This window comes from Saccostrea echinata, unplaced genomic scaffold (assembly GCF_033153115.1).
Source record: "Saccostrea echinata isolate AGI-Se365-2 ecotype Australia unplaced genomic scaffold, CSIRO_AGI_Sech_v1 ptg000006l, whole genome shotgun sequence".
Lineage (NCBI taxonomy): Eukaryota > Metazoa > Mollusca > Bivalvia > Ostreida > Ostreidae > Saccostrea > Saccostrea echinata.
The window spans coordinates 5,873,329-5,899,412 of NW_026889755.1; the positions used below are offsets into that span (position 1 = coordinate 5,873,329).

The window sequence follows — 26,084 nt, forward strand, 5'->3', positions numbered from 1 at the left end:
AGTCACTCTTGCTTATTATATCTATATATTTAATTTGTTTCAATAATACCCAGGAGTAGAGAAGATTTTCAAAGAAATAATGCACTTTCACTATATTATCTATATAGCCCCACCCTAGCACCAGAACCCCTGACCCTAGGGCCATGAATTTCACAATTTTGGTAGAAGGCTCAATGCTTATTACAATCATGCCAACAGTTTGACTGCTTGATGTCCAGGAGTAAAGAAGAAGATTTTTAAAGATTGCATGAATTTTGGTGTTTTTAGCCCCACCCCTCAGGCCCCAGGGGGGCAGGGACCATGATATTCACAAATTTTGTTCCCCTTCACACATAGATGCCATATGCTAAAATTGGCTGAAATTGATTCAGCGGTTTCAGAGAAGAAGCTGAAAATGTTCAAATGTTAACACACGATGCACGACGGACGACGCACGACGACGGACGAGAACAGATAGCAATAGGTCACCTGAGTGACTCAGGTGACCTAAAAATATATTCATTATCTATAAAAGTTTCGCACCAGGTGGATTCGAATCACGACTCTAATAAAGTAAAAGGGGTGTAGATAGTCAGCTGTCGTATGATACCATTTGAGCTATTCTTGCTATGGAAATATTTTGAAAATAATCTTCAATACTTAGACAATGCTTGATTATCTTCTTTAGAGGTAAATATTAGATTAATTTTGATGAAAGTAATCATCTTTGGATAAATAACACAATTTTTTTGCAGAAATCGACAATCACCTATGCAAAATAACAGTCGATATAATAATATACGTTTATGTCATTCTAGTATAATCTAAACACACTTAAATATTGTTTGTAGCTTATGTTTTTGGACTTGATATAATTTAAAGTAGAACTAACTACAGAAATAAATTTTATATACCGGTACTTTTACAATTAAGTAGCAATCAAGCTCAGAGTAACTTGTGCTTCACTTAAAACTTCCTCTTTTTGCGTTAATTTTTACAGTCAACAACCAATGGAAACATTGCAATAATCGGTGCAATATTTATTGTATACATACAAGATGAAATTAGACGGTCATCTGTGGAGAAGTCAAATGTCACTTAATCTCAACGTTTCACATAATTTTCCCTGTTGGTTGAAATAGGTATTTATATTTTATAAACTAGGGAACAAATCAAGACCTTTTTTCACATCTCAGTGCTCTTATGCTGAGTTCAGTTACTGATGTTCTCAAGTACTAACACTTCGTACATGTTAAGAGTGAACATTTAATTTTGGATTGAGGAGACTTTTCTGAAACTTTATGTAAGTACAAAATTATGTTATTTTCATTTTAATATATTTTATTTCAGTCCAGTTTATGTCCATTTTTTAAATTATTTTCTCGAAACCAATTCTATCTAATCGAGCAATAGTGTTCATAAATTTTTGGTGTATTATTTCCAAAATACTTATTTTTTCTGTGTTGTAGAATATAGCAAATTCCTTATTTTTTTTAATTTGTATAATGTTCAAACAAAATGGTTTTATAAAACTTGTGCTTTACAAAAGTATATTGACTTAAAGTGATCGGGGTATTTAAAATTGTGCTTGTGAGTTTGTGATTGCAAATACTCGGTAAGCCTTACATCTTTTGTGTCCCCTCCCTTTCCCTCACGTGTCCGAATATTGGCAAAACTTTTTAATAACACTACAAATAACGCAGAATTTCCAGTCTCAAAAAGTATGAGAGAAGAATGGACTGATTTTTAGATATAAGAAATCAAGTGGGCGAATCTCTCTCTCTTTTAATGAAAAAAAACTAAGTATCTTAAAGTGTACGAAAACCAACCTAGTCTTATCCCAAATGATTCCTATGTTTACATTAGGTTATTGCAAGTAAAACAAAATTTGGTTTTGCAATATTATATAAATCTCCCTTTCATCAAGTGCTTGCTCGACAATATACAATATAAGATTTTTTTTCTTTCTACTGCGCAATTTTCATATGAAAAAGAAAGAATTTTGTAAAAAAAAAAAATTCAAGAACAACAAATTAGTCATATTTTTTCATTACTTCTAGGTCAACAAAGAATATCACTGAAAAAACGAGTAGTGTACAATGGCAGAACTCAAGTTTGGACAGGTATACATGTCATCATTAAGTCATCAAACTCTTCATCCACAACAATTAATTGTCATTATCACCATTATTTGATTCTCCCCTTTTTCATTTCATATCAACTGAATGCCACAGATAGGCTTTAAACTACTGATATTACCTTATCTGGTTTGAGCCCAAATTTTAAATCGTGTATTTTTAAGTCATAATTTACTTAAATTTCGGATACAATTATGACGGGTTAGAAGTGTGAAAATTATATACCAAAATTTGAACTGTAAAAAACTGTAAAAAGTTAAAAGATGGCCCTGGTGAAGCCGAGCCTTGAGCCTTCTAGGGACTTAAACAACCGTTCATATTTTTAGGACAGGGACTAACAACATTATTATCATTTTGTTTTGTTGAATACCAATAACAGTAACAATAACAAACCTATCGGATTTAGAGGATTTTCTTGTCTGTGTAAATCAACCTCACTTGCCATGCTCTTGTTTTTAGATTAAGTCATTGAAAAGGCGCGCTATTCTAAACAAGAGGCCCATGTGTCACTTCGCTCACCTGAGCACTGTGGCTAGAAAAAAAAGCAAAATCGGTTCAGGATTGAAAAGCTTAAATGCATATGAGTGGTCCCGACCTACCCCTAAAACGGGGGATGCTTACATAACTAAGGATGCTAACATATTTCGTTCGCTGACTGTGACTTTTTTCCCCTACAAGTTTGAACTTTCATTGTGGCCCCACCCTACCCCGGGGGGCATGATTAGAACAAACTTGAATCTTCACCACCTTAAGATGCTTCAATGTAAATATGACCAATCATAGCTTTGCTGTTCTTGAGAAGAAGATTTTTAAAGATTTTTCCTATGCATTTCCTGGGTAAATCATGATCCCCGGGGGTAATGATTTGAACAAATTTGAATTTACACTACCTGACGATGATTCCACATGAGCTTCATCTTTTCTGGCCCATTGGTTCTTGAGAAGAAGATTTTTAAAAGATGCCATTAATTTTTCACTATTTTGTAATTATCTCCCCTTGGAAGAAGGCGTGGCCCTTTTTTTGAACAACTCGAATCCCCTTCACCCAAGGATATATTTGCCAAGTTTGGTTGAAATTGGCCCAGTGGTTCTGGACAAGAAGATGAAATTGTGAAAAGTTAACGACGACAGGTTACGGACAAATTTTGATCAGAAAAGCTCACTTGAGCCTTCGGCTCAGGTGAGCTAAAAAAGCATGATTGCTAAACTTACAAATTGAATATGTCGAATTCTTTCAAATGCTAATTAAAAAACAAGATGTGTTTGTGAAACACTGATGCCCCATATGGCAACTTATGGCGAAGGTTAAACTTTCTCAAATGCAAATCAAATATGTTGGTACCCAAAGTAAGTTCTTTTCCCGAGGAATAAACCTGTGAAATATGAAAGCCCTAGCAGCAACCATGTAAAAGATATGGAAAAGGTGAAAAATTTTCAAAGGTAAGTCAAACATTAAGGTCAAGGTCAAATAGTGAAAATTAATGGTGCCCAAGGAAGGCCTTCTCACAAGAAATATACATGTGAAATATGAAAGCCCTAGCACCAACCGTTCAAAAGATATGACCAAGGTTAAAGTTTATCAAAAGTAGGTCAAACTCCAAGGTCAAAAGGTCAAGGTTGTTGGTATCCAAAGTAAGGTCTTGTCACAAGGATTACATATGTGAAGTATGAAAGCCGTAGCTCCAACCCTTCAAAATTTATGGCCAAGGTTAAAGTTGGGTAAAATTTTGTAAATCTGGGTCAAACTCCAAGGACAAGGTCAAATATGATGGTACCCAAAGAAAGGTCTTGTCACAAGGAATACACATGTGAAATATGAAAGCCATAGCTCCAACCAATCTCAAGTTATGGGCAATGTTACAGTTTTTGCGGACAAACAGAAAGACAGACATACGGATGGACAGGGCAGAAACTATATACCCCCGAATCTTCGATACGGGGCTATAATAATGCTAGCATTTTTTTTTTCAGTCAGTATGAATGTAATAACATTGTAATATTCTCCATGCTGTCATCCACATTTTGCTACTCGCCGTCCAAAGAAAAACGTGACGCCAGGCACGTGACGTCCGTTAGCCAATGACTGAGCGTCATTTTAGTCCGAGGCAACGCAGAGTCACTTGGACAGTGTAACTGACCGGTCTTAGTTAATCCACACGATTAAGCCCCGATAAATTAATATAATATCTAACTCCATGTTTGTTGCATTTAACTTTCTTGAGGATATCGGTGGTCTTAGAGTTAGAAATTGAATAACAATTAAAATACTTCAAAATAAACTAGTCAACAAATATTTAAAAAAAATTCTTTTCATAATTTAAAAAACAAATTCAAATAAAGTTTTTAGTTATCTGCTTTTCACAAGACCTAAAGAAAATCTGTTATAAACGTTAGTCATAGATATAAATGCATGTAACGTTAGTTAAAGGGATTTCATTCTCCTTATTTTAGAATAATTTAATTCTGGTTGTAACGCTCCATTCCATTGGATAAAAAATACTTTATATCGTATAAACTGTGTTGCCAACGTTGAAAATGACGTATCGATCGCCTGACGTTGCATTAAAATTTTGTACAATTTGAAGTCATTTTTAAGGGCAATCATCTTATTTACTTACTAAATGAAGGAAAATTAAATTATAAGGAATGAATTTAAGTCACCCAATATATTCGGTATAAACTGGGTTGGAATAGTTTACGCTTTTTTATAAACCACTTCGCAGTTTACAAAGCGTAAACTGTCACAACCCAGTTTATACCGTATAAAATGGGTAGCTATTAAATTAATTTCAGAAAAATTGCACTCTTGAATAAAAGAAAATTAAAAGGAATTTTAAACCTCTGGTATAAATTCAAGGGCATGAAGATATTTAATTAGATCGAGGACGCCACTTTTAGATCACTAAATCAGTAAGATCAGTAAATCAGTTTTCAGAACCTTTAAAAATCTACTTTTATGGAGAAAATATAATTTTTGTCTGGTCCAAAACGCTCTGTTGCTTCACTTCCTCATTCTTATTATGCGCTTGCGAAAAAAAAATAAAATTCAAGAAATATCCAAAGTCTCAGGTCCCATAAAATGAATATCGATAGACTGAGAATTTTGATACAGTTGTATCAGAACACATATTCCTTACATTTGCATGCTCCAATTAAGGTAGTCCGATCCTCAGGGTCTGAAAATCAACGTTTCAGTAATTGAAAATGCTCACAAAAATGTCTCCGATTTCACAGAATAACGTGTATTTACCCATGATATTTCTTCAAAGCTCATCAGTAAAATTAATCATGTTATATAGGGAAAATTATCAAATCTCACATATATTTTCAGTGAATACGAATAAAAGCACCAGCTATGGATTTTCTAATTGAAAACTGATCAACAAATATATTGTTGGATTAAAAATTATAGGTATCCAGGCATTTGGAGAAAATAGCATGTTTTGCGCACTTATACTGTATTTTAGTTCTTCTATTTACTTCAATTATTATAAAATACATAGTGTGAAAAGTTTGTGTTATCATTGAAAGGCATCCCAGATCACTTCTTATTTCATATCATGCTAAAAAGTATTGGGATCTAATGCTAGATTAGAAGAAATTTGATTTCTCTAAAAATGAATTTATTTTTGTACTTTTGTGGGGTACAATGTCAACTTTTTAAAACATCATTTCTAAGACTTCAAAAAACCTTAAATCATATTGAAGTGCATGAAATGAAAATTGTTGCAAGGAAATATTTCAATTTCAAGCTTCAGTTTGAGACTTTTTGAATTTAATAATAGATTTAAGAGTTATCGTTCCTATCTGAGGATCAGATATCCTTAAATGCTGTTTGCTAGTGTCAAAGAAGAAAATAAATAAAGAAAAGTCAAGTGATTTTGACATTGACGATAACTTTGATGCGTTATATGACATAGCTTTTGTTTTCCGGACACTACATTCTTTTCTTGTTTTACAGTGCAGCTTTGTTTGTCAAAACTTTTCTTTGCTTATGTATTTTTTTTTATAAATCGTTCGCTGCTCTATGATACAAATATCAAAAGAGAAACAGAATTTTAAATCGTTACGTAATTTTAATGCACTTAATCTAAATTAAAATCATTAATAATTAAAATTCTTAGTTAAACAAAGTTCTATATCAGTATTCACAATAAATTATGTAATCTATGTGATGGTAAGAATCCTGTGTGATATATATACATAAATACTTAATGGGATAAACATTTATGTCTTCCTTACAGAATTATGAAGATCAGTTTTGCCACATGGACGACAACAATGCGTATGAAGTACTGGTAAGAATTACTAGACGAATATCTTGGGTTTTTTTTTAATTATTCATATAATGTGTGCTAATAAGGAACAACACATATAACTTGTAATACACTTTTCAATAAACAACAAAAATAAAAAAAACACTAAATCAAATGAGTAACTGTATAATGATTTTCATTAAAACTTAAAACGTAATTTAATTAGGTTTTTTTTTCTTCGGTAAAAATTATAATAAGTAGTAGTGCATGTAAAACAATACAGGAACATCAAAATGTTTCAAAATTTAATGTGCAAAACGGGAGTAATAAACATGTTTGTATATTTCTTTATCAACTCGTAATCTTTGATAAAAAAAAGTATAACGGAGAATAAATAATAAATGACTATTGTTTTCCCTTTTTGCCATCAAGACCACGAATTCAGAAATAATGGGAAATTTAGAGAAGGATAGAAAAGTACAGAAAAATACATCGAGGAGTTGTGTTAAATCAGTTGTCATCTTCGTCGTCCTTGTTTCAGTCGTCGGCTGTGTAACGATGACTCTGTTTTTTCATCAGGAAAGAAATAAAGGTAGAAATAAAAATGACGGTAAATTCTTTTTCGTTTTCAAACTCTATTTCATGCATTGTAAGTCCAATGAACGAGAGTTAAAAAGATAACGAGACGACCTAGAGGCCTCAAAAATGACCCCCCCCCCCTCAATTATCCCATTGTATAAATCCTTTCTTTCATTGTCGTTTTAAAATCCATATGGTTAGTGTAAATTGTGTCATTTTACTTTTATTTACTGATTTATTAAAATTTAAAACAGATAAATTTTAGTTCAGTTGCACCGACATCAATTCCAACTTTTCGAAACGTTAATATAATCTATTATCTGGATAGATGTTTATTATTCATGTAACGTGTCACTATGTTATCATAACTATTAAGATAATCGGACTTATTTTTTTTTTCCATTTGGACAAGGTATTTAAATGTAAATGTATCATTGCTTCATGTGCGTAACTTTCCAAAGTCTGACCAGCTTGGTCAGTCAAACAAATCTTGGATATTTAAACTATAAAATAAATGTTTCTTAGGCCAAATAAAAAAATATGTGTGGTTCCGGCTACCCGACCTTCCCTATTTTTTACCCCCGACCCTAAACTTTTTTTTTGGCAATTTTCATATTTTTTTCCAGAATTTCTCCCGATTTCCATCAATGCCTCCAGTTTAAGTTTTAGTTTCAGCAATGACGGCCTCCTTGCAAAACATAGTGCAAGTGTTTAATAGTGTTAAATCCAAAGCAAGCTAGGTGTCCCCTACCAATATTGACTAGTATATTATCACATCACATCTAAATGCCATTTGCAAAGCAGTGATAGGTATTATTTAGAAAAAATTAAGAAAATCATTTTGTTAAAAAAAAAATCCCTACCTACCTACCCTAATTTTTTTGGAAGTGTAACCGGAACCACACATATTTTTTTGTTTGGCCTTACACATGATTCCTGCAGATCACACTCCAAATAGTCCCATGTTCTTTCTATTTAGTATTGTCTTATTTAGGATATAAGAATGATTGGTGATGATAAATTTAGATAAGATGCACGAACATTAGTTTCTTCTACAGATGTATTTCAATGTCATACAAAAGAAGCAAACTGCAAATTTAATATCTAGAAATACATGTTAAAAGAAGACCATACCTTGCATGAACTTTCATGATCAAATTCGTCTTGAAGGGGAAACGGAACAGAAAACAATGGTTTGCCCTAATGTACCTTCTAAAGGAATGAATTATACTGCAGCAGGAAAAACAGGTAGGTAGAGGTACTATGTAAATTCGTTACAAAGTCTTTTTTCTAAAAAAAAAAAAAAAAAAAAAAAAAAAAAAACAATTTCTGCAAACAAGAGGCCCAAGGGCCTTAACGGTCACCTGAGTATGATATAATAATTTGCATTATGCATAGAGTATAAAATGAACTGAAAGGTGAAGCTTTGTTGCCCAAAAGAAAATAAAATAGGGTGATCATGATCAACAAAATAATTGGTCTTAATATTCATTAACAGTTCATAAATTAGGTTCTAATCTGTTCCCCATTTATCACTTTCACCATACAGTATATTAACAAATTATCAATGCTTCTGTACTATTTTAATCCCTTGTTGAAAGCTCTTACATTGGCCTCTCTTGGTCTTTGATGAACATTTAATAAGACAAGTAATTTTTGTCTCATTTTTATTTATCTACTACTTACAAGTCTATATAATCATTAAAACAATGAAAGTACTTTTTGTATTATACAATAAAAATTCCTGCATAATTTTTTTTATTCTATTTACCTTTCAAGTACATTATTTACAGTGATAAATTATCAAAAGTAAATGGCAAAGGGGAATAACTCCTCTCAGTAGAATACAAACTAATAGAGCCCTGGCCAGGACTAGAAGACTTGACCAAATGGTCCAGATGTTCAAAAATCTGGTAAAAATTCCCTTCCTTATAAAATTTTTACTATATTTGCCTCAGATATGCCCAGGTGCGGAGAAACTTTTTAAAGAAATAATGCATTTTTACTACAGATTCACTATATTATCAATAGAGCCCCCCCCCCCCCCAACCAGAACACCAGAGCTTCTGACCCTGGGACCATAAGTTTGCTCATCATAACTAATCTCTTTGTTTACCTGCTTAACGCTAAGGAGCAAACAAGATTATTTAATAGAATTAATGCATTTTCGCTATATTATCAAGAGCCCCACCCTCACACCAGCACATCTGACCCAGGGGTCAAGAAATTCACTACTCTGAAAGAAGCACTCCTGCTCATCATAACTATACACTTAGCTTCTTTGCTTTTTTAACCAGAAGCAGAAAAGAATATTTTCAAAGAAATTTTGCTTTTTCACTTTATAATCAATAGAAGCCCCCCCCCCCCCCCCAGAACCCTTTAACCTGGGGTCATAAAAATTCACAATTTTGGAAGAGGCATCCTTGCGTACCATAACAATGTACTTAGTCTGTTTAAACAATACCAAGGGGCAGAGAAGATTTTCAAAAAAATAATTCACCTTCACTATAGGATCTATATAGCCCCGCCCTAGCACCAGAACTCGTCCCCAGGGCCATGAATTTCACAATTTTGGAAGAGGCATCCTTGCTTATCATAACGTTATACTTAGTTTGTTTAAATAATACCTAGGTGCAGAGAAAAAGATTTTTAAAGAATTAAAACATTTTCACTTTATTATCAATAGAGCCCCGCCCTAACACCGGGACCCCTGATCCAGGGGCCACGAATTTCTTAATTTTGGAAGAGGCATCCTTGATTATCATAACTATGTATTTAATGTGTTTCAATAATACCCAGGAGTAGAGAAGAAGATTTTCAAAGAATTAATGCATTTTCACTATATAATCAATAGAGCCCCGCCCTAACATCAGAACCCCTGCCCATGGGCCCATGAAATTCACAATTTTGGAAGAGGCACTCTTGCTCATCATAACTATGTACTTAGATACTGAATTTAATACCAAGGAGCAGAGAAAAAGATTTTCAAAGAATTAATGCTTTTTCACTATATAATCTATAGAGCCCCGCCCTAACACCAGAACCCCTGCCCCTGGGGCCATGAATTTCACAATTTTGGAAGAGGCACTCTTACTCATCATAACTATATACTTAGTTAGTTTATTTAATACCCAGGAGCAGAGAAGAAGATTTTCAAAGAATTAATGCACTTTCACTATATAATCAATAGAGCCCCACCCTAACACCAGAATCCCTGACCCTGGGGCCATGAATTTCACAATTTTGGAAGAGGGACTCTTACTCATCATAACTATATACTTAGTTAATTTATTTAATACCCAGGAGCAGAGAAGAAGATTTTCAAAGAAATAATGCACTTTCACTATATGATCTATATAGCCCCGCCCTAGCACCAGAACCCCTGACCCTGGGGCCATGAATTTCACAATTTTGGTAGAGGACTCAATGCTTATTACAATGATGCCAACAGTTTGACTGCTTGATGTCCAGGAGTAAGGAAGATTTTTAAAGATTGCATTAATTTTGGTGGTTTTAGCCCCACCCCTCAGGCCCCAGGGGGGCAGGGAATTTCACAATTTTTGTTCCCCTTCACCCGTAGATGCTATATGCCAAATTTGGTTGAATTTGGTTGGGCGGTTTCAGAGAAGAAGCTAAAAATGTTCAAATGTTAACGCACATCGCACGACTCACGACGCACGCCGACGGACAAAAACGGATAGCAATAGGTCACCTGAGTGACTCAGGTGACCTAAAAATGTTAATTTATTTTACATTTGTTTTACAGGAATTCAGGGTGTTCAGTTCTTGGTCTGCTTTACTGATAATGACCCCGATGCTAGAACCCAAACAAAGACGATATATATTTTATCAGATGACAATTTTGATTTTAAATTAATTTCGAAGTTTTCTGATTCAACACAGCTGTACAATGAAGTAGAGACACCTACGAGAAATATAAAAGAAATACACGTCACAAATGCGATTGCACTCTCAGATTTCAAAATCGAACAAAAAGCACTACTGATCGAGACCTCTAGGGAAGTGTCCGTTATCATTATTGATGATTCTGAATTATCGTCTGATAGCACTGTAATTTTACCAATCAAGTCGATATCGAATTCATACGTCATTTCTACACCTCGAATATTCAACAGAACTTCACAATATTCACAGTTTGCGATAATCTCGCCAAAAAACGGTACTATAATTAAAATTTATTTTCGGGTTGATCCTGATTTGTCTAGAAGAATAAATGGAATAACTTACCGAAATGGCAGTGAATTTATTCTTGTTTTAAATGAGCTTCAAACCTATGAAATATGGCACAATGCTGATGTATCAGGAACAATAGTTAATGCAACATCGGCTGTCGCAGTTTTTGCTGGAAGTAACTGCCTAGAAATTGCTTTTGAAAACAGTAGTGATTCTGGATATTGCAGTAAGCTTGATGAGCAACTTCCACCAATTGATAGACTTGATAAAATGTATATTGTTCCTCCTAACTATAATAGGAGGGGAACAGTCCTGAAAATCGTGTCTCCATTCGAAAATAGCCTAATATATAAGATTGGAAATAAACAATCAGAGAAAACACTTCAGCAGAGTGGATACTTTGAAATCGATTTCTCTGAAGAGGTCGTTGTGATAGATTCAGAAAAGCCGGTATTGGTCACTAGTTTTTCAACAGGATCTGACGTCACAGGTGACCCTTACATGATTACTGTACCAGGAATTAGACAGTATACAGATAAATATCTAGTGATGGTTCCTGAAAACTTCAAAGAAAATTACATCGGTTTAATTATTGAGGAAAATTCACTCAACAACATAATGTTAAACGAAACAAAAATTATACATCATTTGAATGAGAGGAAATTCTATAAAACCGTAACAATTAGGGACATGGACTTTGTCGTGCTTGTTTTACAAGTACAGGGAGGTTTGTTAAGAGTTCAATCGACAAATAATGCGGCGTTCGGATTAGTCGTGTATGGTCATAGAAAACACGATGGACACGGGTTTGCAGGAAAAGCAGTTCTGCCTGACGCATGTGTCCACCCTTACGGATAATTCCAGTACCTTTTACTTTTTTCCCTCGATTTTTTTAATGTGACCGCATTTGCAGATTATTATTTCGGAAATGGTATCAATGCAAACATTTTCATATGACAATGGACATTGTGTTTTTAGCCATTTAATACTCAGGAAGACTAAACTATGAATGAAACAATTCAAATAACCCTACAGCATTATGTTGTGTTTATAACGTATGCAATAAGAAAAGAAAACATTATCTACTTGATCGTAAAAGTATACACATGAATGTCTTCTCACTCAAGTATATATGTACAAGTACAAGACAATAACCCGGTCACTGGTGGTAAACAGTGTTCTTTTTACTTTTCATTTCAAATGCAAAATACTTTGTCTTTTTTTTTTCTTTTATTGACTAATTACATAGTATGGAAAAAACTGAAATATATTACCCTTAACGTAAGGGGACAAAATTCAGATGTAAAAAGAAACACCTTATGGTTACATGATTGTAATATCGATATTGCAATGTAACAAGAAACACATTACTGTTAGGAAAATCTATTTAAATATGATTGTAGATGGCACAGGGTTCCATTACATAGTTTTTAAGAATCGACGCTCAGTAGGGGCGTGTCAATTCTCAGTAGGGGCTTGTCAATTCTCAGTAGGGGCGTGTCAGTTCTTTTGCATAAAAAATTTACCTGTGATGTTATAAATGCCCATACAGCACAAGACGGTAGAAAAAATGTAGTTAATATTAAAATTTATGAATCAATATATACTAATTTAGATGTATATGCGCCAGATAACGAAAATTGTCGCTCAGACTTTTTTTTTTAACTACAAAAGTGGATATCCCAATTCTCTCTTAATAATCAAAATATAATTTTAACAGATTTTACTACTACTTTAACCAAAGAAGATAGACACTGTTCACAACAAGCTATAAGTAATAAAAACTCCAACTATTTGGCAGATCTACTGAAATATTTAAATTTAACCGATCTCTGGAAAATAACTAAACCAAATGTGATTTTACTTGGTCTGATGGACAAGGAAATCCAAAGAGTCGCACAGACTTTGTTTTTAAATCAAAACTTTTCGAATTAGAAATAGCTGGTATTCTTACTAAAAGGCACCAAGTATACAGAACAATAGATTTTCGGATCATTTGGCTATAAGATATGATTTTATTCTTGCTGGAGAAAAAAGAGGATACTGGAAATAAAATTCTTCTTTATTAACAGATCCAAGCTATACAAATTAACTTCGAGAACCGATAAAATAAAATAAAAAAAAGGAGGAAATTAATTATATTTTAGAGGATCAATTGAAGTGGGAAAAATAAAAACAATTGTTAAAACGTTTTTAATACATTTTTTTCGCAACAAACAAGTTCTGATACGAACATCGTAAGTCCATAGAGGAAGAAAACGAAAAATTACAAATAATAGGTACCAACATTACTGATATGAAAGAAAAAAGAAACAGTTACAGGCAGAGAAAGATGATATATATAATGATATTACAAAAGGTGCATTTATACGATCAAAATTAAATTGGATTGAAAAAGGCGAAAAGAAAACGCCTTATTTTCCACGATTAGAGCGACAAACACAAGCAACAAACGTAATACATGAAATAACAAGAGCACCGCTAAGCGGAGCATCCAGTCGCAGCAGGAACTTCACCGGTAATGGCAATTCTCAAGACAGACTTCAAACAAGAAACAATCACCTAGTAATCAGGGGCACCCAGAGTCACTATATAAAGTTTAAAATAAGGTAACGAAATTAAAAAAAAGTATTGCAACACTAATTTAATTTTTAACAAAAGTCAATGTAGATATGATCAGGGGGGGGGGGGGGATGTTGCATTTTTAACGAAAAAATCGAGGTGCAACTCATCTTGGTGGGATTGTCGCCCGCGTGGCGCAGTGGTTAGAGCGTCTGCTCTAGAGTCGCGGAGTAAGGAGTTGATCCTTACGCCGCGGGTTCGAATTCCACTGTGGGACGTGGAGACCGGTCCTTCGGATGAGACCGTATAAACCGAGTTCCCGTGTCGCAGTATGTGCTGGCACGAAAAAGATCCCTCACTGCTCAATGACCGTAAGTGCCGAGTATAGGACAAAATTTGCAGCTCTCCACCGGCAAGTGGTGGCGTCTCCATATGAGTGAAAAATTCTCGAGAGGGACGTTAAACAACATACGAACAAACATCTTGGTGGGGGCTTAACATGCAAATGCGATTGGGCAGTTTCCTTTATTCCTAGCAGAAACATATCACGTATGCTCTAACATTCAGTATTTTACCTGCCTGAGTATACCTCACATTGCATGCAATATGCATCATATCTGAGAATACCCACGGAAGCAGTATTTTTTCGAAATGAAAAATGACAATATACTTGTGACTTATGAAATGTTATAGCTTTCAAGAATTATGTGTGCCTCAAGAATAAATTCCATGTTGTAAACAGACACGTGTGGTAATATGATAATGAAACCGCGACGTGAAGCAATGTAAAACCTATTGTCAAGAATTTAGAATGTTAATAAAGGAGTAATAAAATAAAAAAAAATATGTATATATGTACAAAGCTAATACATGAAATTAATATCATTATTAAAATGTGATACCCATTTTCTGTACTCCATAAATAAAAAGATTTGTTGCTTTATGGTTATCAGTCCAACAAATGACATGTTTAAGTAAAATTGAGTTTCGGACTTCGGATTTCAGTCAATAAGGGAGGCCTATCTTACCCCGATATATATGTTTGTAACGATACAAAAAGCATGTACTGAATAGTGTAATGAATTTGTGAAAATCACATCTAGGATTTTTCTATCATTAACAATGTCAGTGTTAGAAAACGTATACTACAGTCGTGCAGTTACATTGGAACAACTAGATTGGACTATTACTGAAACCAACCAAGGAACACTTCATATTCATCTGATAAAGGTATTAAAGAAAGAGAAACGATAGGAAAGGATTTCAGCGCTTATATTTTACCTCTTCCAGGTATTGCAAAATATGTTACATGCATGCGCGCTTGTTCATGCGTGAGGGAATCGACTGGAGGACTGCACGTGACAAAGTGCAAAAATTTTAATCCTAACAGTACATTTGATTGTACAGTAAAGTAATATGCGTTTACAATTGATGTTATAGATTATTTTATTATGTATTGATAATTGATACATTGTAACAGATTCTCGAGAGGGACGTTAAACAATAAACAAACAAACATTGTAACAGTACCATATTCTTTTTTCATTAGGAAATATATATAGGTAGAAGAATAAAAAAAAATGTATGTTTCCAGGATTGTAAACTAATGACTGGATACATTTAATATGGATTATTTTTTTCATCCTATGAAATATCAAAAGATTTTTAGAATAAATATGTGTCGGAGTAACTTTTTTTTTCTTGGCGAAAGGTTGTAAAAAACAGTTTCGTAGCCATAAAATGTCAAGAATGAGTATTATATTCCTAACAATTGAAAATAAAATACGCTAACACGCAGTATACAAATATATGTATAATGTACTGTCGACACTGCAGGTTGAAAATATGTGAATAGGTTTTCCTTATCTTAAAGGTCAATCAAAAAAAAATTCATTGTATAAATATGTTTTAAGATTATCCCTGTAGTAAACATTCATACAAAGGTATAAGTGGCAAATTCGTTTTCCCTGAATTTAATTTTGTAAACGGACATGGTTTCGTTCCTACCTAAGCGCTCAGTGATATGTATAAAAAAAACATTAACGCAACTTTAAAAAGTCTTATCACGCTTTTGGCAAATAAAATGCACATTATGCAGATCCGACTGCATATTCTATTCTTTATATTTTTTTTCATCCAATATTGTTAGAAGTTCCTCAATACAAAAACGACATACAGCTTTAAATTTCTAATATTGTAAAGATGTATCTTTGTACAGAATCACCTCATTGAATTCAGGAACATAGGGAATATTCTTATATAAAAGATGCAGATAACGAACAGTCGTCAAGCTCAAAATTCCATTGAAACAATACCAATTTGGAGCAGAGCAAACACGGACCTCTAAAAATATCAGAGCTGGCATCAGGTGCCATTGGGGAGTAAGCGTCCCCTGTCGACCGGTCAAACCCGCCCTGTGCTCCTTGTCGTGATCGGGAAAACGGAAAAAATCCATTGATTGATTGTTGTTTAACGTCTAAATCGAGAATTTTTCACTCATATAGAGACGTCACCCATATACAGGTGAAGGGCTTTAAATTTTTACATTTATTTGGTACCCAGGGTCAACGCCTGCCTTAACACGGGGCCAGGGTTTTTAAGGTCTCATCCGAAGGACCCGTAACTTTCCCTTCAAAGTGCCGAGCGCTTTGCGAAGAAACAGTTGCTACCTATTTTTATCGACTAAGGTCAGTCTCGGCCGTGATTCGAACACACGGCCTTCCGATCACGGAGCAAGCGCTCTACCGACTGAGCTACCTTAACGGTTAAAAATTAAAAAAAATCCATAGAGAATTCAGTGCAAAAATAATGAAAACAATTTCTATGAAAAAAGTCAGTCACCATTTGACTTAATTATAGATTATATTTGCTGGCATTACATCGACCACAGAGTTTGCAAAATGTTGACTGTTGATATTCTTGTTTCATCAACTGATTTGTCAGGCTCTGTGGTATCTTTTATTCGAGTTCAAAGGGATATATCGAATCAAGGTAGGAATAAAAATGAATGCTAGAATTATTAACTGATAAAACGACAATATTAATAATCGATATATTTACATGTAAATGTTAAACTGACGGCTAGAACAAGAGTCTTCTTCTTTTCATGTAGACGTTCTTTGATAAAATCTGCTTCATGAATAAATACAAAAACAGGTCTTCTTATAACGGGGTGCAATAAGTTCCCATGGGGATTCCAACAGATTGTTGGAAGACTTGATCTCCAAACACTACATAGATATTGTCAATCAGAAACTCAAGCATCTGATTGATATCAACATCTGTGTACTTGTGTGTGTAATTAGAATATACTTTAACAAAATAATTTTGCAAAGGACTAATGACAAGTTGAGTAAATCTACGATTTCCATTTTTATTAAGCGCTCGCTCCGTGATCGGGAGGTCGTGAGTTCGAATCTCGGGCGCGACAGACTTAAGTCGATAAAAAATAGGTAGCAACTGTTCCTTCGCCATGCGCTCGGCACTTTGAAGTGAAAGTTGCGGGTCCTTCGGATGAGACCTTAAAAACCGAGGCCCCGTGTCACGGCAGGCGTTGGCACGATAAAGATCCCTCACTGCTCAATGGCCCTGAGTGCCGAGTAAAGGTCAAAATTTGAAGCCCTTCACCGGTATATGGTGACGTCTCTATATGAGTGAAAATTTCTCGAATGGGACGTAAAACAATATACAATCAATCAATCAATCCATTTTTATTGAATGCCATATATCAAAAAGCCTTGACTTTAACTTATTGTTGGGACTGCGGAAAAACAGGATAACCATATTCAAGATTTCAAGTTGGGTTATAATGGGCTGTTTAATAGAGAGCCATTAGAAATTATCAGGTCAGATAAAGTTTGTCATCCGAGGGCGCTAGCACTCAGAATTTCTCCAAACTCTCTATGATAAAAGTCTTTGATACCGTAAACTCAAATCAGGCAAAAATTGGTTGCTACGTGCCATGGTTACCATAGCAACATGTCCTAAAGTTTGAAAAATGGCATTTTTCAACATCTTCAGAGTCCCGCAGTTAACGTTTGCAGCAAAGCAAACAAGTGGCAATGACTGTTTCTGAAAGTTGAAGGCCTGGTGTCTTAAATACATGATAAACATGTTTGGTAAATCATCTATAACATACGTTACTATGGAAACAAAGTATTCAAAAGTAATAATTTTGTTCATTTAATTTTATAAAGTCATACACTTAAGAATAAAAACAATTATAGGTTGAAATGCAAGCAAATAATAGAGAAGAGATCCTTGTAACATATACCAAGGACAAAATATGATTTTTTTCTTATAGGTTGGCAATGGTTGCCATGGTTTTAATACCACGAAGGGATTTTAAATTTACTCTCTTAGTGTTTTAATCTTATTCTATCTTTTTAAAAAGCATATTTCTATATAACTGATGATCAATTTTTAAAGGCATTGGTGTGACCCTAATTTTCACATTTCGAAAAATTCAATTTCAATTCTTTAAATAGTGCGTTGCTATGGAAAAAAGGCGAAAAAACATGCATAAAAATCTGAAAAATACTCTCTTTCCTTGGATACGTACCGTTGTATGTAGATTCCCAAAACTTTAATGATTGATATATGTGAACAACTAACCTGACTTTCAATTTTGACTATCACCCAATCTCTAACTGGATGCAAAAAGCTGGCACATAGGGTGTAATATTGACAAAAAATTAACAAAATCGAACATTTTCTCTTCTTGGTAACCATAGCAACAGTGTTGTATTTTTCAACAACCTTTAACAATATATGATATTCAACTTTAGTTCTATGAGATAAGTATATTCAAGGTGATTCAAATAATATTTTTCTTGATTAAAAGGTTAGTAAATTCCTAGAGCAGCAAAAAAAATATCACTTTAAACAACTAGTACATTGTTTCCATGGTTACACTGCAAAGTAACAATCAATCTCAATTTTTCTTATGTTGCAAGGTCCTAAGGATGTATATGTGCCAGTCATGAATTTTATTGTTTTTCCTCACGATAGTAGCATTAACCCAATCATAGCGACAGATTTTGCATGGTGACACTGTGTTACCATGGCAACCATGAAAGTTATTTTTAGAATAATATCGCCAATACCTAATTACATGAGGTCAAATATTTTTCATTGTTTTTCTTATGTTGTTGATTGAGTTTGATCATGTAACATCTATCATTTGTGACTATAGAGCGTTTTTCAGCATCTAAAATGTATTCCAAATGTACCCATGGTTACCACTTACTTAGAGATAAATTCTAAATAGTTTCTTTATAGAATAAGTGGCAACAAGGTGTCATGTTTTTGGGAGAATGGTTTGTTTGTTTTTCTTAGTCTTTATTAAGGCTTAAAAAGGATTTAAAGTAGCTGAAAATCTCATTTTTTTTCAACTTTTCTGGCTGTTACCATGGCAACCAAGACACATAGCAACGAAATTTTATTTGATATAAGTTTCTGGTGTCAAGTTGTAATAATGGGCAAATTTTCATCAAAATCGGTGACCATGGGTGGCAAAGAGGTTTAAGTGGTTACAGAGAATCGCTATTAATATTTTCTGATGTCTCCCTACTAAACAGTCCATATTAGTTTTATTATCTGGAAGAATGTAAATTTCATATTGTAAGAGTATAGAATATTAGGCGAAGCTCGTGTTCTCCTACACACTGTGGAAAACCTACAAACTGCGATAATCACAAAGGAAATACATTAACCTATTATGCACAAACATAAAAAATAGCACTCTGACAAAACAGTGCACTTTTTATTTATAGAATTTTTCTAACGATTCTAACAGATTCAGCTATAACTGTACACAGGATGTAGATAAATTATTTTAATATGTTTGAACATAAATACATGTATACTGAAATTTTAAGACTGAGGACTTTCACAGAGATGTGGAGTTTTACATTACGAAAGAAAAAAGGTTTTAAATTTTATACGATCCAATGCTTGTGCAGTGCTTGTTGATCCAATTTTGGGTGAAATTGTGAGATATTTTCGTGAATATTACAAATTTAATACAAGCATGAATCATTTTTTTATGCATAGTGTATAATCAATAGAGGTGTGCGAAATAACTGAGTGTAAGCTAGACGCACAAAATATATTTTGCAGCTTTTGTTTTTTGGACTTTGACAAAACTTTCAAAAAGGCTATATTTAAAAATAGATTGTATATACATATGCATCTACTTATGCATAATAATCACAAACACTTGTGCCTCACTTAAAATTTCCTCTGATCGTGTTAATTTTTACAGCCAACTTCCAATGAAAACACAGCAATGTGACGGTGATATATTTATGGTGTAAATACGAGATGGCTTCAGACGTTCATCTGTGGTGAAATCAAATCTTACTTCACTTTAAACTTCATTTTTCACTTTCCCAGTAAATCTTCCTGTTGGAATTTGTATTTATGTTTTGTTTTTTTTTTTAATTATGAGACATATCCGATCTATTTTCACATCTCAATGATCTTATGCAGAATTCAGTCACTGATACTGAAGTACCAACATCTCGTAAACGTAAGTGGAAATATTTGATTTTAAATTTCCGTAAACTTCATGTAAGTACATAATTGTGTTATTTACATTTACCTTTTTTTTTAAATTTCAGATAAGTTTACTTATTAAAACTTTTATTTTCTCAAAACCAGTTCTATCTCCTCCAGCAATTTAGAGGTCTTTTTTATGTATGAATTCTAAAACACGTTTTTTTTCTGCGCTTTAGGACATGGCAAATTCTCTAATTAGATTAGAGGTTGCTTTATGTTATGATGTGGACACTAAAAGATTCTTTCAAACATATATTTTATAAAACTCTATTGATTATAATAATTAATTCTTTATTGCATAATACACCCATATGGGTCAAGCAATACAATTCATAATAAGAAAAAAACAAAAAAACAATGAATGTATTTATACAATAGGGGCAATTTAAGTAATTTACTCCTTATGTGTTACACCGATGTGGACCTTTTATTTCTTAATTCTAATGATTGTTTTATAAAGGTGAAAACAGCCGGTATAACTTTAATTGTTGGGCTAAGTATATATTCAAGTTTCTGTATGGGTGATTTGAGATAGAATGAGGAACAATTATCTAACATGGTTTTTATAAGTATATTCCTTGCTTGTATATTCAAATTACATTGTAAAAAGAAATGAAATTCATCATCAATAGCATTACATGAAGTGCATAATCTTTGTTGTCGAGGTTTTTTCTTATGTCTACCAGTTTCAATCAGTAGGCAGTGGTCACTTGTTCGAAACTTAGTAATTGTCTATTCTTGAAACTATTTTCAAGCATAAGATATTCTTCCATATTAAGATTGTGTTTTATTTTACTGTACAAATACAGTTTGGAGTTTTCTGTGAATTTGGATATTTTTTCCATAGTTTTGCCTTTATAATTATCTAGTACTATTTTCTTCAACTTCTTTTTAACCGAATTTCGAATGTTGTCAAATTTTTCTTTTTTTTTTCCTGGAGTCATTGCTACTTAAATTATTTTCTTTAAATATAGACAGTGCGAGGGTATGCCACGAGTAAAATCCCTCTTCATGCAAAGACATATTGATATTATATGATTCTTCAATCATGGGGTTTACATTCTGAGAGTTTAGTCGTACAAAGTACATCATAATTTGAGTTTTAATAAAAGACGATAATGAAAGAGGTTCGGCTTTTTATTGGGGTCTGTGGATTTGTTTTGGCAAATATTCCGTAATCAATAGATCAATGTCCAATACATAAATAAATAATGAAATCCCCATCTCTTTTTCCCACACTTTACACATCGGGATGATCTTCATCATCATTTTGACACTTCAATTTTAGATTTAATTTAACGCCAAATTTAAAGGTCTAATGAAATTGCAAGAGTTGTACCAATCGTTCTTATCATTTGTATGCCTTATCTAGGAAAAAAAATCCTGATAAATAATGAAAAAAAATGGTTTTCTATGAAGCGTTTCAATCTTTACCCACTAAGGCCAGTATTTATTTATCACAATTTGCCCTGAACTTTGATCAGTGTTCAATTTTAACAGATCTACAAAGAAATCATGTACAATACGGAATTCTAAAGCACTTAAGTTTAGATCAAGTTTTCATAAAATGGAAAAAGCATAGGCAAGACCATTCCTATCTTATATATTATGCAAATCTACCTGATATGTTAATTTTTTGCAAAGTCGATCGTACATTATGAACTAACAAACCATGTATCTACCTCTTCAGTTGGATTACCAAGTCCTACATGTATATGCCAAAATGTAAATGTGACGGCCAACATTGTTCGCCAGTAAAAAGGTTTTCATCTGTCACTGACAATAAACATTTATCAACCCAGATAGCATGACTACATTGGGCCAACATTGGTAAATGGTTGTATGGTTGGCGTTGGGTGGACAACGTTGGGCCAACGTTGGACCAATGTAACCATGTCAACCTTCTTGATCATGTCGGGATTCCTATGTTGGCCCAACGTTGGTCCAACATAATCAACTTCTATATTCGCTCAATTTTCAAAGGGAGTTAGGATTCTAATGTTGGCCCAACGTTTGTAATACACCCTTACTGAAAATGTCTAATCAAGTTGGTAGTAGTACGTCGGCCCAGCGTTGGCCCGATGTTAGCATGTATAAGTGTTTCAAGATGGGATATTTATATTGGGCCAATGTTGGCCCAATTATTGTACTACCAACTAAATGATGGTGTCCATGTAAGCTAATGAGCGTTACGTTGGGCCAGCGTTGGTTCCAAGTTCTTAAATCGTTATGTTCCCAATGTTGCCCCATTGAACTGTTGTGTTGCAAGCTTATTTGATTGCAAAACATTAATTTAGATGCACATTCTGAAATAATAAAGGGCATTCGCTGTCCTTGCTTTTAATTGGATGACTGCATCCGTTTAGATCTGATATTTTCACTATTCTTATCTTTGAACTAAAGTGATCACAGCACCAAAAAGTTGTTGTTTTTTTTTAAGTGGGTGCATGATTATTTATTAGTTTTAAAATCCTTAGCTCTAAATTATGAATTATTTCATGAGCGTTGTATTCATGAGAATAAGAGAAGACTGAATAACATTTAAAAAGTTCCCAAGAACAGGATGTGAATGAAGCCTACATATACATAAATCAAGATAACACAGCTTTATAATTAAATTGAAACAAAAGTTAGGCGTTCGCTAAAGCTTGGAGAGTCGCGGCGATTAAAACACCAAACTGTTGGGTGAGCTGTCAGATTCAATTGCTCACAGGTGGGTGATAGATTCAAAATGCAGAGCAAGTAAGAAGGGAGATTTAAAAACCATGGATTATACCATTGTTACGGCTGCATCTTAGAAGCTATGTAAGTATAATTATTCTTATTAATTCAAGTTTGCTGTTAAAATTGTTCAGAATTCATCCTTTTTCTTGTTTATGCTCACAAGCACTATATAAGTTAATGTAAATATGAATTATATATGTGTATACAGTTGGCACATACATGTACTTTAAACTATCATTTACAATAACTTCTAGTGCTCATTAAGAAATACAATAATAAGTAAGGTAGAAAACATCTTTCAACTTGTCTCCATCTATTGTCTATTGCATACACGATTATGATTTTAACAAGGATACTAAGGTTTATAGAACAACATGCACTAGTAGTATTTTACATCGTTGTCTTTAAAAGACTTAATTACATGATTTATACACTGTATATTGGAGTCTGTACATATTTGTTTTGTTTCCAATACCAAATTATTTGTATTTTCAATCAGAGACTGTAAGGAAAACAAATGTTGTAGCTGCGGTAACTGACAATGAAACTGAAGAACATAAAGGACTGTATGAAGTACGTATGCCTAAGATCAAGATGGAGGCCTGGGGAGGCGACAAAGGGAGGAAAAAAGAAAGAGCGGGAAACAAAACAAAAGGACAGTGATAGAGGAAGTGAGCCAGGATTAAGAACTTTAAATTAATATTTTTTCATACATTTCCACCATTATCTATTTTAAAAGTAATTTTGTAAATTCTGATTGAATTGATATATATCTATAAAATAATTTTACAGTAAATCACTTGTAATGTTTTCTTTGAACATGTATGCATTATGAATGCAGGTTGAAGTGTGTATTATTTTTTTTTAACAATTATGAGAAAGGTCTATATAAAGAATTATTTATAAATGTATTTTCAAGAAGTATTCATTCAATTTATTTAAACAGATGTAAGTTTTGTCCAACAATTGGCCAACAGAAAGAAGCTTAAGGCCAATAAACCGTAAATATCGGACCAATCATTCAATGAAGGGTCAACGTTGGGCCATCCTAACTAACCGACTGCAAATGTTGTTTCTATGTTTGCTGTTAGTTGGCTTACTATAATAACTACGTTGGCCCAACAATATGCCATCTGACATTTCAAGAAAGGCCCAACATTGGGCCAACCTAACCAACCAGTTGTTAAGGTTGGCTGTTAGTTGGCTTACAGTTATACCTACGTTGGCCCAACAATATGCCATCATGTTGGACCAACGTTGGGCCGATGAGCAAAATGACCGTGGGCCAACGTAGGACTACCAACAGTGGGCCAAAGTTGGAAAAAAAATTGGGCCAACGTTGGCCCAACAATGTCTTGCTTTCTGGGAACATACATGATGACATCACAAAAAAAATCATTGGTACATGTAATTTATGTCATCAACAGCGAGAAATCTTGAAATGCTATCTTCGCGATACAGCCAGCAGTATATTTTGTAATATTTACATTTCCAAGTATTTTCCTTAAGATTCTTTGCAAATTAAAAGATTCTCATGAACTACCATGAGATGAGGCCCGCGTGGCGCAGTGGTTAGAGCGTCTGCTCTAGAGTCGCGAAGTAAGGAGTTGATCCTTACGTCGCGGGTTCGAATTTCACTGTGGGACGTGGAGACCGGTCCTTCGGATGGGACCGTATAAACCGAGGTCCCGTGTCGCAGTAGGTGCTGGCACGAGAAAGATCCCTCACTGCTCAATGGCCGTAAGTGCCAAGTATAGGACAAAATTTGCAGCTCTCCACCGGCAAGTGGTGGCGTCTCCATATGAGTGAAAAATTCTCGAGAGGGACGTTAAACATACAAACAAAACCATGAGATGAGCATAACGCGCTTTATGAAATATGCCGGCGTGAAGCGTCGTAGTTCATGTTCTCATGAATATTCAAAAATTAAATTCATTTCTTAAAAGTAGAAATACTGAGGAATTGCCCTTATTTAATCATTTCGCTGTGTTAAGGCTGTATTAAACTTGAACATGCGTACTTGTAAAAAAGCATAACAATGCACTTAGATATACTGTAGGTTTTGATTTAAGTTTGAAAAGCGGGTTGAACTCGTGAAAAGATACTCCATCTAGCCACTTCCAGGGGGATGAATCTATTATACAATATCCTAGAACATTCTTTTAAATTTAATGTTTTCTTTCAATCTACTGAATGCATCAATCATAAGAGAAGCATGTACATTTTTTGAATTTCCATAATGAAAACATACAAGTATGTCACTCTTTTTGCAATAAATAAAAAAATGGGAAAAGTCCCCATTTTCGGAATATGTACAAAGAACCAATATGTGAAATTTATTTGTTGTATTCGACAAGGGCCAAAAAAGTAATTTGGTGCATCTATAAACGGTTGTTCCGGTGACATTTAAAGCTAAAAAGGATTAAGATGTTCCTTGTATCAGATGATGTCAACAAACTATTTCCTCTTTTAATCAACCGTTCACGGTAGCTCAGTCGGTAGAGCGCTCGCTCCGTGATCGGGAGGTCGTGAGTTCGAATCTCGGCCGCGACAGACTTAAGTCGATAAAAAATAGGTAGCAACTATTCCTTCGCCATGCGCTCGGCACTTTGGAGTGAAAGTTGCGGGTCTTTCGGATGAGACTTTAAAAACCGAGGCCCCGTGTCACGGCAGGCGTTGGCACGATAAAGATCCCTCACTGCTCAATGGCCCTGAGTGCCGAGTAAAGGTCAAAATTTGAAGCCCTTCACCGGTATATGGTGACGTCTCTATATGAGTGAAAAATTCTCGAATGGGACATGAAACAATATACAATCAATCAATCAATCCTCTTTTAATCCGGAGTATGAAAGCATAAGGCTATTAGACAATTAAAGAAAAATTGAATTTAGGAAGAAAAACTGAATGCTAAAATCCTAAGCTCGCATTCGATATTCTGTGTAACACATTCAGAGTGTTAAGGATAAATAACACAAAGTTGTTTTTTTTTTTTCCAGAAATCAGCAATATTTCTCATAAATTTACTTATAAATTGGTAACCCGAAGAATGTTTGCCAGAATTTTATAAGATTTTGTCATAAGGTCAAAAAGT

At 33.9% G+C, this 26,084-nt stretch overlaps 1 protein-coding gene and 1 long non-coding RNA gene across 2 annotated transcripts; both read left to right on the forward strand.

The window, feature by feature from the left end:
* The first annotated feature begins 8,142 nt into the window (after nt 1-8,142).
* Nucleotides 8,143-12,085, forward strand: LOC133180204 (uncharacterized). Its single transcript, XM_061314769.1, has 2 exons — nt 8,143-8,200; nt 10,719-12,085. The coding sequence occupies exons 1-2, from the start codon at nt 8,143-8,145 to the stop codon at nt 12,002-12,004; spliced, it is 1,344 nt and encodes a 447-aa protein (XP_061170753.1). The 3' UTR covers nt 12,005-12,085.
* Nucleotides 12,086-23,008: 10,923 nt separating this feature from the next.
* On the forward strand, nt 23,009-23,789 carry LOC133180464 (uncharacterized). The gene is made up of 2 exons (XR_009720327.1): nt 23,009-23,074; nt 23,493-23,789. It is a non-coding gene; the product is annotated as an uncharacterized LOC133180464 (long non-coding RNA).
* Nucleotides 23,790-26,084: the final 2,295 nt, after the last annotated feature.